At 39.1% G+C, this 15,883-nt stretch overlaps 1 protein-coding gene across 7 annotated transcripts in view; it reads left to right on the top strand.

The window, feature by feature from the left end:
• The window catches only part of DLG2 (discs large MAGUK scaffold protein 2), a 983,561-nt gene that overhangs the window by 145,968 nt on the left and 821,710 nt on the right, over positions 1-15,883 (top strand). For 3 of the 7 annotated variants that reach the window (XM_054269787.1, XM_054269774.1, XM_054269773.1), the window contains exon 5: positions 997-1,095. In XM_054269787.1, the coding sequence (XP_054125762.1) occupies positions 997-1,095 (99 nt within the window). Of the gene's footprint in view, positions 1-996; positions 1,096-7,841; positions 8,315-15,883 lie in introns of those variants that run through there. The other 4 variants (XM_054269783.1, XM_054269779.1, XM_054269780.1 and 1 more) reach the window with 2 other exon arrangements.

Here is a 15,883-nt window from a genome sequence, read left to right as displayed (position 1 = left end):
ATTGACTGCACTCCTGCGGGATGCCTGCACAGGCTAAAACAGGATGGGTCTAAATCACTCAGGGTGCTTGCTATGCCTGGCACCCACAGACACAAGGCACTGAACTCTGTCTGAATCCTCCCTGCTTTCCTGTTTGTGCTTTTGCAGAGTGATCAGAAATTTTTTGAGATCCAAGTTAGAGGCAGTCATCACGTTTCATTCAAAGGCTGCCTCTTCAAGCACATTATTGCAGGGCAGAGCATTGTAAACAGAGATGTCATTTGTAATATTTACTGTCTTAATGTAAAATCTACAGCAATATATTAGATTTCCAGCAGAAAATTGAAAAAACAAATACAGCCATTTACTATGTCTTCTGCCAAAGATATTATTTGAAGAAATACTGTGTGTTTTATGAGGGTTTTGTATAAGCAATGTAAGATTGAAATCTGTGTAAATGAAGGAAAAGTAACAAAAAAATGCATTTGAATTTAAAAGATTTACACATATGGTTACTAGTCAAGCATGAAACCTTATAAAAAATAAGATGAATGTCAGGAATTAGAAATAAGAAAACAAACCAGATAATTTGTTTGTTGTTGTAAGGAGATATATTGTAATTCCTGCAGCTACTCCAGATGAGAGCCCCATCATGGTCAGCAGGTCTTTTTAGCAGGGCACTGATTTCCTTCCTTATCTTTATGTTCTGTTGCCGAGAGCTGCAGAGCACCTTGAATGCCTTCTGAAGTCACACAGAGATTATGATAAGCATCATATTGCAGATTTAGCCTATTAAGACTTTCATGGACTTCCATGAGAGTGCCTGTAAGATTAAACGCAGAAAGTTTTGCATGAAAAAACATTGAGGGGAAAATCTTCTGTATAAGCTGCCTGATACTTATCTGAATTCAGGGTACCCTTTTGTGTGTGCATGATAGTCTTTATGTTTAAATGTAATTTAATTAAAGCACACATCTCAGCCACTTTATTAATGTTTTTTTCCACCCTGCTCTTTAGCCTGCAGCTTCCAATGGATCAGAAGGATCTGGCCAACGTGGTGAACGCAACAAGGAGAACCCAACTTTTGAAAACTATGTGGTAGACATGAAGACAAAGGTATTGTCCACTCTTTTTTTTTGCTGGAGATAGAAATCCTTGTTTAATGGAGTTTTGCTGGAGGTGAAATGTGTAGGACATAGTAAATTCGAGCTTCTGTATTTTTTTAAATTTCTGCTTAATGGCTGCATGTCCATTATCACATTTGAATGAGGCTTACAGCTGCAGTTTATTGTGGTATATTGCTAGCCCTGGGTATTTTATGCCGACCTAGGCAGGATTTAATTTTTATTTTTATGTACAAGTCTTGTTTATATTGGTGACGCTTCTGCAGATTTGCTGATCTCAAGGTGGTTTCATTTCAGTGTATTTTTTGAAGTCCAAGTTGTTGTGCAGTTAGTAGGTTTTATTCAAGGTGTTTTCAGTCTCTTAGTGTGTGTTGTAGTTTCTTTTTGGTCTGAAGTCAGTATGGAAGAATTTGAATGTCAGAATAATGATGATTTTTGTATGGGCAGTCTAATGATACCTATCAAAAAACTCTACTGAATAGCATTACTTCATGGCTGTGATAAGGGGCTGTGTTACACTTCCCTGTCTTGCTGCATGCAGGTGAACTCATAAGTGTTTCATTATAGTATCTCCATTATTTTCATAGGTTCACAACTTGGCTGGGGCAATTCCCTTGGGCTTAGGTATTGTTATGTAAACTTTCAGGCTTGGTGTCATTGTGTATTTTTCCTTTTTAAAGTGAAAGAAACTTATTAAGTTTTCTTTTAAAGTAAACAAGCTGGAAACATGATGAAGAGAAAAGAGACATTAACTGAGCTGGTGTGCTTGTGTGGTACCTTGTAGACTTAAGCAACAGTTGTTTCCAACAGTTGAGACTTGGGGATTATTCCTCTTGTCTAAAGTTTTTCCATGTTCTTTATTTCCATTTCTAGATCAATTTACCTGTTCGTTATGTTTTAATAATAATCTAAAGATCTACTTTTCAAGCATGATTTTCTGAGTTTCTTGGGTTGTTGTGTTCCCAATTTCCCAATCAGAAAAATTTTTGTACCATATGGTAGCGTGGTGGTACTTGATAGTTGAAATGCAAGAACTTATATACTCATTGAAATTCGTCTTCATATTTATGGAAGATTTTATTTCTCCAAAGCAAGGAATTATCAAAAGTTTGATATACGCCCTAAATACATTGTCTCCACAAGGATGTTGTGAAAATCATGGGATGTAGTTGATCTCGTCTCTATTTCACTGCATGATTTCTGTTACAAATGGCCAGCTGAACAATGCACCATCCTCCTACTTAGTGTCACTGCAAACCCTGGACTGAATGTTTCTCCATCAGCAATTCTATACCACATTTTTGTGCTGTCCATTTAAAAAGTGTACCTGAGAGGAAACTCTGAAAATTGGCAACTCCACTGCCAAACTCTAAGACACTCAGAGCTGTGAGTAGTATTTTGTCTGGTTCTTGGTACCATGGGATAGTAGATAGCAGATGTTTTGTTTTCATTTCCAGGATCTTGTGGTTTAATGTGTCAGTTCACTTGAAGGCATCATTTTGTCGATTTCTTTTTCAAGTGAGTGTGCTTGAGTGTTAGTGGCTGCTATGACAGTGACACCTAGCTATTTAAGAGCGGCTACGTTTGAACATATGTGCCAAAGGTTTTTAGTTGCTGGTGATCAATTGGTTGTTAGATTTACCTCCCCAGGCAGAATGCTCAAGAATGAAAATGAACTCTTCATTCACCATTGATCTTGAGAACTGAGAACCACTTTGGACGTACTGCCCTTGAGTACTATGTGATTCTGTTGCAGGGCATCCCAGCCTGCATAAAGCCAGCAGAGCATTTGTAACTGAAGCACTTCTGTTTGTTTCAGAGTAAGGGATTTCTGTCAAACAAGAAAACAATCATGGATTTGTACAGGAAATAATAGCTTGAGAAAGCATTAGGCATAAGTTTTAAACTAAAGGAAGTTGCGGGGCTTTCGAAAAGCTTGCTTGTACAAGGACCTTCAGAGCTGTAGGATGGGTCAAGGACCTCTGCCCCATACTCTGTCATGCTGAAAATTCATGTCGTACAATCCTAGAAATCATATTGTATTCTCAGCTTGCCATACTGCCTTCTCATAGGACCCCAGCTGGTGAGCGTGTGGCAATGAGACTGCTGGAGAGGTTGCACTGTCTCAGAAATAGCTTGTTTGGTTTTTCTTCTGGGGTAGTTGCTTGGCTAAAGTGGTGCAAACTCCCACATAGTGCATAAAGGGGTGGTGGTAAGGTGGGACTGTATTTGGGGCAAGAAGAGAGTGAATCCCCTTCAGAACTGTGCAGCAGAAACTTTTTTTCTGTGGCTGTTGAGCCCAAGGCCACCGTGGGCACCTGGGTGCACAGACCTTGTGGTGAAGGAGTGGAGCTGCCTGTCCACCTGTCCCTGTGCCCATTTTATCATCTACCTTCAGGCTTTGAGAGGCAAGGTCTCCTTCCCTACAAAAAAGAGAATTGTCTATTTCTTCTCATTGGAAAAACTACCAGCTGGAGAAATTGGTCAGGACTCCAACATTGATTGTGCTAAATGCAATGAAATTTGCCATGCACTGGTGGAGGGAATGATTCGTGTTATAGCTTCTGTCTCAGACTCTCATGGGCCTCAGGCCAGTTGCAGAGCTGCTGCTCTTAGGGCTGCTGCAGTTAGGAGGGGAAGAATTGCTAATTTGGTGATCTTTAAATTAACACCAGGACTCCTGGGCTTTTGATTCAGCCTGGGAACTGCATTAAAATTCTGAATGACTAAGGTATACAGAACGTGCTTTCTGAAATTAGTATTAACTTATCTTTCTGGATGAAGAAGGATTTATTCTGACATTTCATCTGTAATACAGCTTTTAACTACATATCCAGGATCTACAAGATTAGTAGTTTCTGTCTCCTTCTCTTTTTTTCTTTTTAAGTGTACCACAAAGCAGCCTTCATAAAGGAACTGCCTCATGAGATTTTACCTTGTAGCATATACTTACTCAGATCACTTGAATCCTAGTTTTAACCTACTAAGTAACCAGTTGGTATCCACAGGAACTGGGTTCAAGTGGTATAAGTGAGCTCTGGCTGTAAAGACATAATTTGCCAACTACATCAATTGCCCTCTTAGCAGACGTAATCAGGAAAGTATTTATTTGTAGCTTGTTGGGATGCAATATAGAACCTGAAAAGAAGAAAGACAATATAACCTGGGAATGTAATACCATCAACTACTCCATAGTACACAATTTAAGATACATTAGGAGTAAATAAACCTTTCTCTATTTTTGTAAGAGCATGTGTGTGTTCATGTGTTCTCTGTGTAGGTGCATAGAGCTCTAAATAGTCACTGGCTAAATTTTTAAGATGCTGACATTACTAATGCAATCTTAACAGTCTAGTTAGATGCCTCCTTTCTTTGTGTCTGCTCCAAAACTTGTAGCTATAGTGCTCTTGTTTTTCATAATCTCTACTCTTTAAATAAAAGAAAATAAAGCAGTTATGCTTTAAAAAAATTTTTAGCAATCTATTTATCTTTACAGTTTTTGCTTTATAATATTTACGTTTCAAAAGAATTTAAGAAGTGTTTAAGAAGGTGCATAATGAAAGATTTAAAAAATCAGAATATTTTCTAATGTTTTTAGCTTTTACTAGAAGCTTGCTTTTACAAATATTGAATGCAGTGGGATGTTGCAGGCTCTGATTCTAAATATAGTGGCCTAATTAAACCCTCTGCTTTGGTTATCCAAGTGGAAGTACCTGGATACAATGAAGACTTTAATGCCAGAAAGGAGCATTAAATTGTCCAGTGCAGACTGCATTAAAAGACCATCCCACTTCACCCACTCACCTCATATTACTGGTTTTTGTATGACTTAAAAACAGATACCTTGGTAAAATTAGAGAAGAAGGAAGCAGTCAGCTGGGCAGATGGTTTTCACATGCTGATCCACCGAACCACTGGTGTCACAGTAGGAAATAGTTGTTACTCTTCCTATATTAAATCTTCCCAAGAGTTAGAGCTCATCACAGACGTTATTTTTTACTATCTAAGTTGATGATGAGCAAGTATAAACCATGTCTTTTCACCCCAGATGGCTGCTCCTCAATTTTTTTAGTTTTTGGGTCAAGCCTTTCTATAGTAGATTTCAGTCAGGATCATATGTACATGTAAGAAGAAGGCTGAAAGAACAGAGGAAAAAATAGAACTAAGCAGTTATATGACCTCCAGAAATTAGAGCAGAAGGAGGTGTTGCTAATGAAGGGTAAAGCAGTGCTAATGATTTGAAAATCGTATTCTTGGGGAGAGAAAATGAATGGAAAAAGTCTCTAGTTGGAGAAACAAAATTAAGCAGCTCAGTTTCTTTTTGAGGTCTGGGATAGGTTGTTAATGGACATGAGGGACTGTGTCTTTGAAGAAACACTAGAGACCCATTGACATGAGTCATCTGTTGCCAGTCGTGTCTTAGAAGCTGTGACCAGGAGCCCTGGCAACCAAAATCAGCAGTGGAAGTTTGAAGCTGGGGTCTGCATCCCCAAAAGCATGTCTTCCTTCTGTCTTGGGCTAAAGGAGATTATGGGGGTAAAAAGTAGGTGGCAGTTTTTTAGGGAGCAAACTGCTCAATTATGTATTAACTTGAGGAGCACATGTGCAAATCCTGCTCTGTTAAATGCTCATTGTCATATTTAATGGAAGGAGGTGGCAGTCAAAAATTGGAGGAGTGCAGGAGGAATCTTTCTGGTACACTGAGGAGCTGGGTGAGTCACGTTCATGTAAGCACCCCCAAAGGGTTGAAACCCTCTGTTTCTCAAATAAACTTTAAATAGCATCATGAATTCACTGGGATCATCTCACAAGAGCAGAGTTGCAAGTAGAAGCATGTACAGATCATGCACTTAGAGACCAATTTCAAAATACATCTCCATATGCCAGTTTCAAGTCTGAGATGAAATTTTACAGCCAAGTCATTAGGTAATTATATGTATGAAATACTTCATACCTTACTAGATAAGCTTGAATTAGAAGAGAACAAACTGTTGTGTGCTTTGCACTCAAGTGTTAAAATATCTGCTGATTTTAGAGTTGACTGAATTTACTTTTACCCCATAATGCTTAGAGCACAAGGATGGCTTATGTTACACCATATTAATGGGTTAATTTCCTCCTAAGGAGATATTTAATTTGTTCTTACTTCAAGGATGTTTGGAAGTTCCCTGTCTCATGTAATCTATAGTTTAATAAACTTGTCTGACTGTTTGGCTACTGGACTAAACCTCTGTGGGGAGAAAACCTGGAGGTTCTAGCACAGCCTGTAAGTGCAAATCAAGTTTGTTTTTTGCACATGGGTTAAAGTGAGTTAAAGCCTTAGACACAGTTCTAAGTGCTCTGAATACTTTCTCTTTAAGATGTTGTATCCACCAGGACTTTAATAGTTGGGGGAGGGTTGATTGCTCTCTGACCACATATCTGATTCACTATGGATTTTGTAACTTTGGTAGCGGTGACCTCATTTTGGCAAAATAGTATGTGTCATTTACTGAGCGTCTCACTGCTCCAACAATCACGGGAATATTAGGGTTATAACCTGAGTAATTTATGGAAGAGAGATGACTCTTAAATAATCTTTTATTTTCTTGGAAAGACTTATTTTATTAAAAACATATTTTAGCTCTGAGTGAGAATGAGAGATCCTCAGCAAAGCACCCAGGGGAGATTGTGCTGTCCAGTGTGTTGAAAAGGTGAATTGTAATGTATGGGTGTCTAGACATTTCCTCTTGTTGCTGTCAACAGTCCAGTTGGCTGTATTTTTTTTTTCCAGTGAATAGGAGCATTGATTTTCCTCTCTCTTTGGCCAGAGCTTTCATTTTACATATCTTTCCCCTTCTGAGTCTCTTTCTCTCTCCCTCCCTTTTTTTTTCCTCTCTCTCTCTTCCTCTATCTGGAAGAGAGGGAAGCCCGTAAGAGCTGACAGCAAGCTTTCTAACTCAGAATGATTCATGTAAAACACCTGAAAGGCAAGCTCTGCACCAGCATCACTGCAAGAAAGGTAGGGCTGTGGGGGCTTAACCAGTCTGTAAAACTCCAAGCAGAACATAGAGAACATGAGATAAATAGATTAAGTTTTTGAATCTGTCAATGATGTAAGAAAAGTTTGGGAGAGAATTTAAGGAGTGTTTAAGCTCTGTTGTTAAAGGTGCTTTCTTTTAATTAAAAGTTTGATATATTTTTCATAGGTGGGGGGAAAAAAAATTCCCCTACAAAGCTTTGAATAATGTATGAAATGTAGGGGTTTTTTCCACGGGTGGTAAACTATAATTATATCACTGTTGTGCTGACAGATCCACGTGCATGTGTAAATATGCAAATCCTGGTTCTTTCCCCTGACTGATTATTTTCTGCTGTAGCTAAAGTTTGCCTTATCCAGCTGTTATTTATATTCACTTCCCAAATCCGAATCTGACCCAGTAATTCTGAGCAATTGTGGCTGTGACGCACGAGTTCTCACACACACCTTCATGTTTCAATCATGCACTTCCAGCAATGTGTGTTTGTAGGAATCATGCTCTTAATAAAACCCCTTACAACCCAAAGCAGTTGTTTTGGCAGAGAAGTGACAGCCCTGTGATAGATGGGCCCGATAGTTGTGTGTTTTCTGCTTGCTCTGAGTTAGTAGAGAAGAGGAGGGAAGAGAGCGAGTGAAAGGGGGGAGGAAAAAAAAAAGACAGGGAAGGAGAGAGCGGGAGGGAGAGAGATTGAGAGAGAGAGAGAGAGAGCGAGAGAGAGGCTGAGAGAGAGAGAGACTTGGCAAGGGAAATCTTATGGGTATACTGAAACAGCAGATCAGAATTGTGAAACCAGAGCTAGGGCTGAAATGTGATGCTTTTGCTCTTTTGTGCTTGTTGTGGTTCTCATCTTCCCATTTAGAGGGCTGCATACCATTCAACAGCATATTTTGATCTCAGATTGAACAATGCAGCAATCAAGCCTGATAAGCCACCTGGAAGTTTTGCTTGAGACGATTTCTAGTGGGTTTACTGATCCCTGTGAGCATCATGACTGCCTTTAGCATTGTGGAGGAGGACTCGAGTTTCTTATGAGGGCCCCACTTGGAAAAGCCGGCTGTGCAGATTCAAGCCTCCGGTTCTGTTCATGCTATTCAAAAGCCTTTCCTCACCCTTGCTGATTTATTTTTATGATTTACATACACTCCTGTGGAGATTTACAGAATGGATTGTCTGTGCATTGTCACGACCAAGGTAGGACTGGAAACATTGCTGTTCTGTGTACATATTTCTCTGCTATTTTTCTGTTCCTGTAATTAAATAGATTGAGCATGTACTGTGTCAGGTTGCAAGATAAAGTGATGAATAAGCTATGCTTCCATGAGCATTTTGTTCTCATTATCTCTAGATTATGCAGTTTGTTTCTATATGACTTTCTAAATTATATGCTTTTTACTTATTTTTTACTAGCAAAACGAAAAGGATTTCATATTTTATCTTAGCCTATGCTTGTGTCTATTAATAACTCTAGCAACTAGAGCACTTTCAGAATACATGGTATACTGCACATATTTTCTCAGCTTATTAGTTTATTCTGTAAACTAAAGAATAATAAAGAAAGGGGCATTATATGGGTCCTAGGATTTTAAGGGGGCCAATCAGATGTAGTTTAGATAGTCATGGTGTTTCTGATTGGAGAGATGCAAGTTTCTTGTGGCTTATTGTGGCTTTTTTTGGGAAAAAACATAGATTACTTTGCCTCTGTAGGCCTGAAAAATAAAAATGCCTAGGACCCAGTTCAGCACTCTTATACTGATTTTAGATCTAGCTGGACTGTTTGGAAACAGTCCTTCTAAATAATTTCTTCTGAACATGAATACAGACAATTTATTTTCCACAGCAGCGGCATTAGGCTAAGGACCAGGGTTAGGGACACTTCCCAACCCAAGGATCTGGTGTAGGGTTAAGCTGAGTGATTCCTTGAGACGTCTTCAAACTTATCAAACTAACTTAATATTAAATGGCAGGGCGATGATGAGGGAACTCCCTTTCTGTTGCTACAGGGCAGGCAGCTCAGCGCGTGTTTGCAGCCGCCTTTGCACGTGGTGGTGGGGGGGTTTGTAAGGAGCAGTTAGCAGGGGACATCCAGCTTTGGGGTTCAGCACAGTGCTCTCTGTTCTGCCTTACTTTTGGTGAATTTCATAGTTTCCACAGGACTTGCAAAATGCCTGCGGTGGTCATACCACCTGAAGGCTGCACAAATGATAAGGCAAAGCAGGGGTTAGCACTGCTGGCATCACTGCTGTCATTTTTTGCGTCACAGCTGTGCAGAACGGGGACACCCATGTGTAGCATGGAGAAGGACAGGAAGATATACCCTGGGCACCCATGGGCAGCAGAGAGGGGTGGTGGGTGGCCACTGCAGAGAGCAGGGAGCGCAGTGGAGCCATGGAAACAGATGCCAGCTGTCATTCCCATCTTGCTGGTAGAGAAACCCATATGGGAAGAGAACAAGAGGTGAATGAGGCCACAGAAGGAGGATAAATTGGAGGAGGCTGTGGCCTCATTCACTTCCTGTTCTTTCCAGGTCCTCCTGGCTCCCACAAGCTGTGCTGAATGTGAGACTATATCCTCAGTCACCCTCAGAGCAGAGCAGAGCAGGGGCACTTGTGGGTACCTGTTGATGCAATACCTTTGAAAAGCGCTCAGCAATGGAGCTACAGCACTGCTGAACAAGGCTGAGATGCAGGATCACACTAAACATCCAGTTTTTACATGCTGAAGTGTTGTTTTCCAGTTCAAAAGGTTGAAAAGAAGAGCTGCGATTGGAGACAAGAGCTTCTGGGTGTCTTGTTGTGCAGTGGGGACCTGCTGTTGCATCCATGCTTTGCCAAGAGAGTTTGGGATAGAGGTGCATAGAAATTGGATTTGGGGACAGGGAAATAAGTCAAGTTTTAAGATGGTGTAATTGGAAAAGAACATGCCCTAGTACCTTTTTTTTTTTTTTAATATGTCAAGAGACATCACTTTTTTATTTCATGAATTGGTGCTGAAAATTTTCCTCTGAATATTTTCCCAGGGCCTTCTGGGAAATAACAAACATGGATTCACTGCCAGCTCACTACTGCTGCTGCCTTGAGCAGGGCTCCCAACTCCATCTACACACATTTTTCCTTTCAGCTTTTCTGTCTCTTGAATCCAACACTGAGTGTCTGAAATGATCTCAAAATCAAGCGTATGAGTGAACCTCAAATATTCAACGCCAGATATTCACTCTTTTCTGCCAATGTTGGTGTTGGAATGAGATACAATGTGAATTGTACACGGCTCTCTATTTGCAGGCATGAGGAAACAACATAATATCATATGTAAATGAGCTGAATAATGGTAAAAGTCTACTTTCAGAACACTTTCATATTCAACAGCTTGAAAACAAAGAAGTTAGTGATTTGCTCATCTTACTTTGGGCCATATTTGAATAGATGGGCTAGTGTTGTATTGGTCCATAATCTGAGCTTACTGCCTTTATTTTCATCAGAGTAACTCTCCTTTTAAAGCACCAATTTTTTTATCTGTTTATGCCAATTTTCACTATTATAAAAAGAGCAGACCTTTTCCAGAAAATGTTATTTAAAAAAAAAAAAACATTTTGATAAGCATGAATTCTACAGAGCAACAGTGTATTTATTTTTGACCTCAGATCTGTTAATTGTCCATATATGAATAGCCATTTGTCTGATTTATGCAGATAATTGCCATTCTTTGTCTTGAAAAAGTGGATCTTGGTGTCAGAGGGAGTAAATACATCAGGTTTATTCTTTAGTTCTTAAGTCATAAAACGGGAGTAAAAGATAAATACTTTGTAAACTGCAAAAGATGAACACTGTTCAAAGAGTTGACATTTTTAAAACTTGGTCATTAAATTTAGTCTGGAATTTTTGGTATTTTCACATTATAGAAAATGACATAAATGTTGTGGTGAAGTCAATGTGCCCTTGTACATTATGTTAAATGGATTTACAGATCCAGCTTTGAACTCCGTGTGGTAAAAGATTGCATCTAATAAAATTAATTTCTGATATACCTTGCCAAATCTTAAATCCTACTGATGTTTTTTCAGCCAAAGTGTAAAGTATGTTTAAGATAGATTTAAGATATTAATTTGTACAACTTCTTCCTCCTTTTATTTCCTTCATTTTTCCATGCATTTCTAAGCCCAGAACTGCAGAAATGCTGAATCAGTCAAAGACAGCTTCTTATGGCTGTCCTGGTTTATTTTAATTGATCATGTTTCCAGCATAGCATCTTTCCTTTACTGTCACATAAAGCATGTTAATTGGTGGCATTATTTTATCATTAGAAAGAATTAGGTATAAATAAAGCTTAGGTTGAGCCTCCATTCCAGCGGGAACACCAGGAGTTTTTGAAAGGGAAGAACATTCCCACTGTGCCTCCCAACAGTCAAAGGCAACATGCTGTCCTCTCCAGCTCTCCTTCCATCCTTCTGCCTTTTACAGACTCATGAATACAACAGGAGCTGCCACTAGTGAGAAAGAGCATAAATAGCTCGATGTTCCTCGCTGTAACAGGAGGTGCTCCTCCAAAACCCTCAATTCTTGGTATCATGTGGCATAGAAAAGATGATTAGCTTTCAGTGGGAAAAAAGCCCCAAAAGCTTTCTGGCACTAGTTGCTAGAAGGGAGAGCTCAGATGTGGCAACTCTGCAGGCTTAAACCCAGAAGGCCAATGGCAAGGCTAGCTAAAGATCTTCCATCAGGACAGAGTTTTTATAACTTCCTGGGCACTCTAGACTAGTGGTTTAGTATCCTTAACATCAGTAACATCCCTAAGAACTATCAGTGTTAGTTGCCACTTGTATGAGTGTTGTGTTTTGAGGTTTGCTTAAGATCTCAGATTTTATCCTGAGTGCTTCTGTGTTTTGAGGAGATGTACACAAAGAAGAGACACCACTTAAATAATCCAAATTTATTTAAGAATATTAAACCACTTACCTTTTGTGCCTGACTCCTAAGTTCTCAGCGCTGAGCACTGGCAGCAGTAGGATTCCTGTGTCCCAGAACTGTGTCTTTCAGTTTGTAAAACAGAAAATTTGCCTTCAGAACCAGGGAGAACATTCAGCTTGAACTTGGTTTTTTAGCTACAAAAATAAATTCCTGGCATCAAAATATTGAAAATTCTGCAACATTTACTTCTCTGTAGAGATTCTTGTTGTTAGTTTCCAGTTAAGTAGAGATTTACACCAGATTACTCACTAGGCAGGTCTTACATTTAATTTGATTGTCACTGACCCCTGTGGAGCAATTAATTGAAAATGTGATTATTCACATAACTGGAAAATAGAAAAAAAAAGTTGGTGGTTTGTTTTGTTTTTGTTTTCTTTTGTGTTAATAAAATGCTCGGTTCATTCCACTAGTGAAGAAGTTCAGCATTTTGTTTTCATTTTTGTAGCTTTTTTACAAATTCTGCAGTAGTCTAGTTTGAAAAATTACCAATTTTCCTTCATGGCTGCCCATCCAGCACCTTTTCTAAGAATTTAATTCACACATTTAAAACAATGAAATAAAGACAGAAGGAAACTCCCCTATTTTGTATTGGTGCTGGGAAGAAAAGCAGTAAGCTTGTTTATGTTGTTAACGTAGCCCAAAGTTGCATGTGTACAATTTTGAATGACAAGGTTGCCAGGAGCCAGCAACATCTGTCTATCCTATTTTCTTCTGCTCATCCAGCCATATATGTGGAACAGGGGACACCACTGTGTGCACTTTAGGCAAAATTCTGAACAGATTCAGAACTCAGAATATGTATGATGGTCATGGAAAATAAGAAGTTGCAGTGGTCAGTGACAGGACAAACCTCTGGCTTATACCCTGGGTGTGCTAGGACTTTTCTGTAGGTCTCTCCCACTCCACACACTCATCACTTTGTAGCATGAAGTTAAGAGTAAAACAGAAGAGAGCTATAAAATTTGTCCAGCTAATTCACTTCAAAACTATATTAAGTATATCATTATAAATCCATGTTGATGGTATGCTGTGTTTGGGAAATGTAGGAGCAGGTCTTGTGTCCCATTGGGATACTGTGGATTTTCCAAGTGAGAAGGAGAGCACCATTCAGCATTTAGCCTACAAAACCCGATCTCAAAACCAACTCAGTTATGTGGAGGGTGTCTTTAGGACATGGCTGAAGAATGGAAAAATGTGGATATGGCACAACTGAGGTGACCTCAGTGTTCCAGACTCTCTGATTTAGAGTGGCAGCAGAAGCAGTTCTTAGATGTTCTGAGAAGGGCAGAATGGTCCATAAGATCAGGTCATCTGGTGGAGGTGAGGAGCAGGTCCACACACTGTGTGCCAGCTGCTGTTTCCACTTTGCAGAGGAATCCACTAGAAGGTCCACTTGAATTATTGATTATTTGGGCCTGATAGCTAATAGTTAGAATATTTATTTATGCTGAGGTGACTTTGTCATAGGCCTGTTGTCCCATCACTTCTCCCGTTTGCTTATGTTAATCTGAAAAATACTCAATATAGAGATTTAAAAAGGCATATACTTAAGCAACGAGGTTCAGTTTGTTTTGTGGGACTTCCTGAAAGATAGGCTGTATGTGTCTGAGAGCCTGTAAGTCAGTCCCAAAATTAGGAAATTATAAAGCTCAATATAGATACTGAGGTTAACTAGTGCCTCAGGTGTTACAAACCAGTATAATCTTACCTAAACTAACAAAGCTATAGAGAGCAATATGGCACGAGGATATGATTTAAATTTAGCTGGATATGAAACAAACAAAAAACCCCCACATTTTTGTGCCTGCATATTGTTAATAGATCTAGGCAACATTTGTTGTTTTTTCTTTCCAAGACTCCAGGCTTTGAATGATTGCAGTTTGGAGTCATAAACTGAATAGCTAAGTTTTTTTTTGTGCTGACTTTCCTGGCTATAACAAACTGAAAACAAAGGAAACATAATGATTCCCCCCCCCCCCCCCCCCCAGAGATTCACATTTAGCAAAGAATCAAAATCTTTCAAAATCTTTTTCTATAGTCATTATTAGGTGCTGATGGGCACTTCAAACTGTGGTGTTTTCCTGCCAGACCCTAAAAGTGTAATAGTGCTGAATCCATAAAATTTACATATAATTTAGTAAAGTCTATTCTAAAGTGGTACTTGAGGACAGCTTTGATGACTATGGGTTGGCTGCTGGCTAAACTACACAGGCTTAGAAGAGTAGGAAGATCCTTTTCATTGATTACCATTTATCTTAGCTGGAGAATATGCTCAGGGATGTTTGACAGATGGGGAGTGTATCTGAGTATTTATTTCAAATCTTTATTTACCAATGTTAAATTTTGAAACAATTATTCTGAGCCTCTAGCATTTGGATTTCAGACATTATGAATGTAAACTGATGAGACACATGTTGTGTTTTCTAGAAAAATAAAATCCTTGGGGAGGGGGGAATTTCAAGAAAATTACACAGAACAAACCAATGTGCACTGCATATGTAATGTCTGGTAATTATATCTTGTCAAAAGCTCAACTTTTTTCTCCTTTATTCTTTAGAAATGTGATAATAGTCCCTTTTCCCTTGTAGTTAATTATAAATTTCAGGAAGAATTAAGTCTGTTAAATTTCTTCTTCCCTTCTTCCCCCTCCCTTGGTCTCTATGGCAGCAGCAGGAATGGAAGGGAATTACTTTGATCTCCATTTCTGGGTGACACTTCATTTCTTCTGAGCACTGACCTTGTTTAGTGCAACTGAATTTTTCAATAGATTTCATTAGATTATAATTTGCTGATTTTAGAGAGATGTCTTTATTGAGACTGGTTATGAGCTATGAAAGGAGAAGGGCGATTTTTTTCATAAATCTATGAAGAGCTCTATAAACTGAGAGCAGAAAATGTTCAATTAACAGCTCAGGCAGATATGGCTTGGGCTTGATACTGCAAAGCAGTGGAGAGCTGCAGAGGTGAGGTAAAGTGGAACAAGACACTGAGCAAGGAAAAGGAAACGAGAGCTTGATGCTGCCTCAGTAATAGTGCTGCTTAATGATAGCAGAGCTATATATCCTTAGCAGGTGCTTTTTTTAATATTTGGAGGACCTGGGTGGAGGTGGGAAGATAATTTCCCAGTGCCAAGGTGAGCTGTATTTTTATGCATTTGGCATAGCTGGAAAAGCAGAAAATATCTGTCTTCTGGCTCTTATTCTCAACATAAACATGTATTTCTTTTCTGTGTTAATCAGTTTGATACTGCTGTGCAAATTTCTTTCTGTGTCCATTCACCTGATGCAAGACTTCAGGAAAATGAGAAGATATGTGCAGTCAAGGAGAACGGAATGGTTATTTATGAGTGAATCATTAGGCCAGGGGTATGGCCTGGTATGTTATTATATTTTGCTCAGTCTGAGACCTCTAGTTGAGATCTATGATTTTCATGTCTCCAGAGCATCAGAGAAGATAATTTGGAAGGATGTGTAGGAGTAGCTGAGAATGTTCCACTGGGGTTGACTTCAGCCAATGCTTTTGTTACTAGAGACCTCACTCAAGGACTTGGATACAATTTCTTGTATTTGTGTTCCTGGCCATTTCAGTGGCTACAAATGGAATATGGCCTGTGACTTCTTTTGATTTTCATCAGCAATATCTTCTCTGAGAATGAATATTAAGTGTGATCTTAGAGAGTCCTGCAGTTCAACAAGCCCTGAACCTTTATATTCCTAAATATCCTCTCTGGATTTTGTTCCATCTTCCTGCAGAGCTAAGATCTGCCTCTGAATGTGTCTCCAGACAGAATCATGTTAAT

Source organism: Melozone crissalis, unplaced genomic scaffold (genome assembly GCF_028551555.1).
Source record: "Melozone crissalis strain CALT ecotype California unplaced genomic scaffold, PUWL_Pcris_2 ptg000008l_1, whole genome shotgun sequence".
Taxonomy (NCBI): domain Eukaryota; kingdom Metazoa; phylum Chordata; class Aves; order Passeriformes; family Passerellidae; genus Melozone; species Melozone crissalis.
The sequence above is the reverse complement of the archived record's forward strand: the minus strand, read 5'-3'. Positions and strand labels throughout refer to the sequence as shown.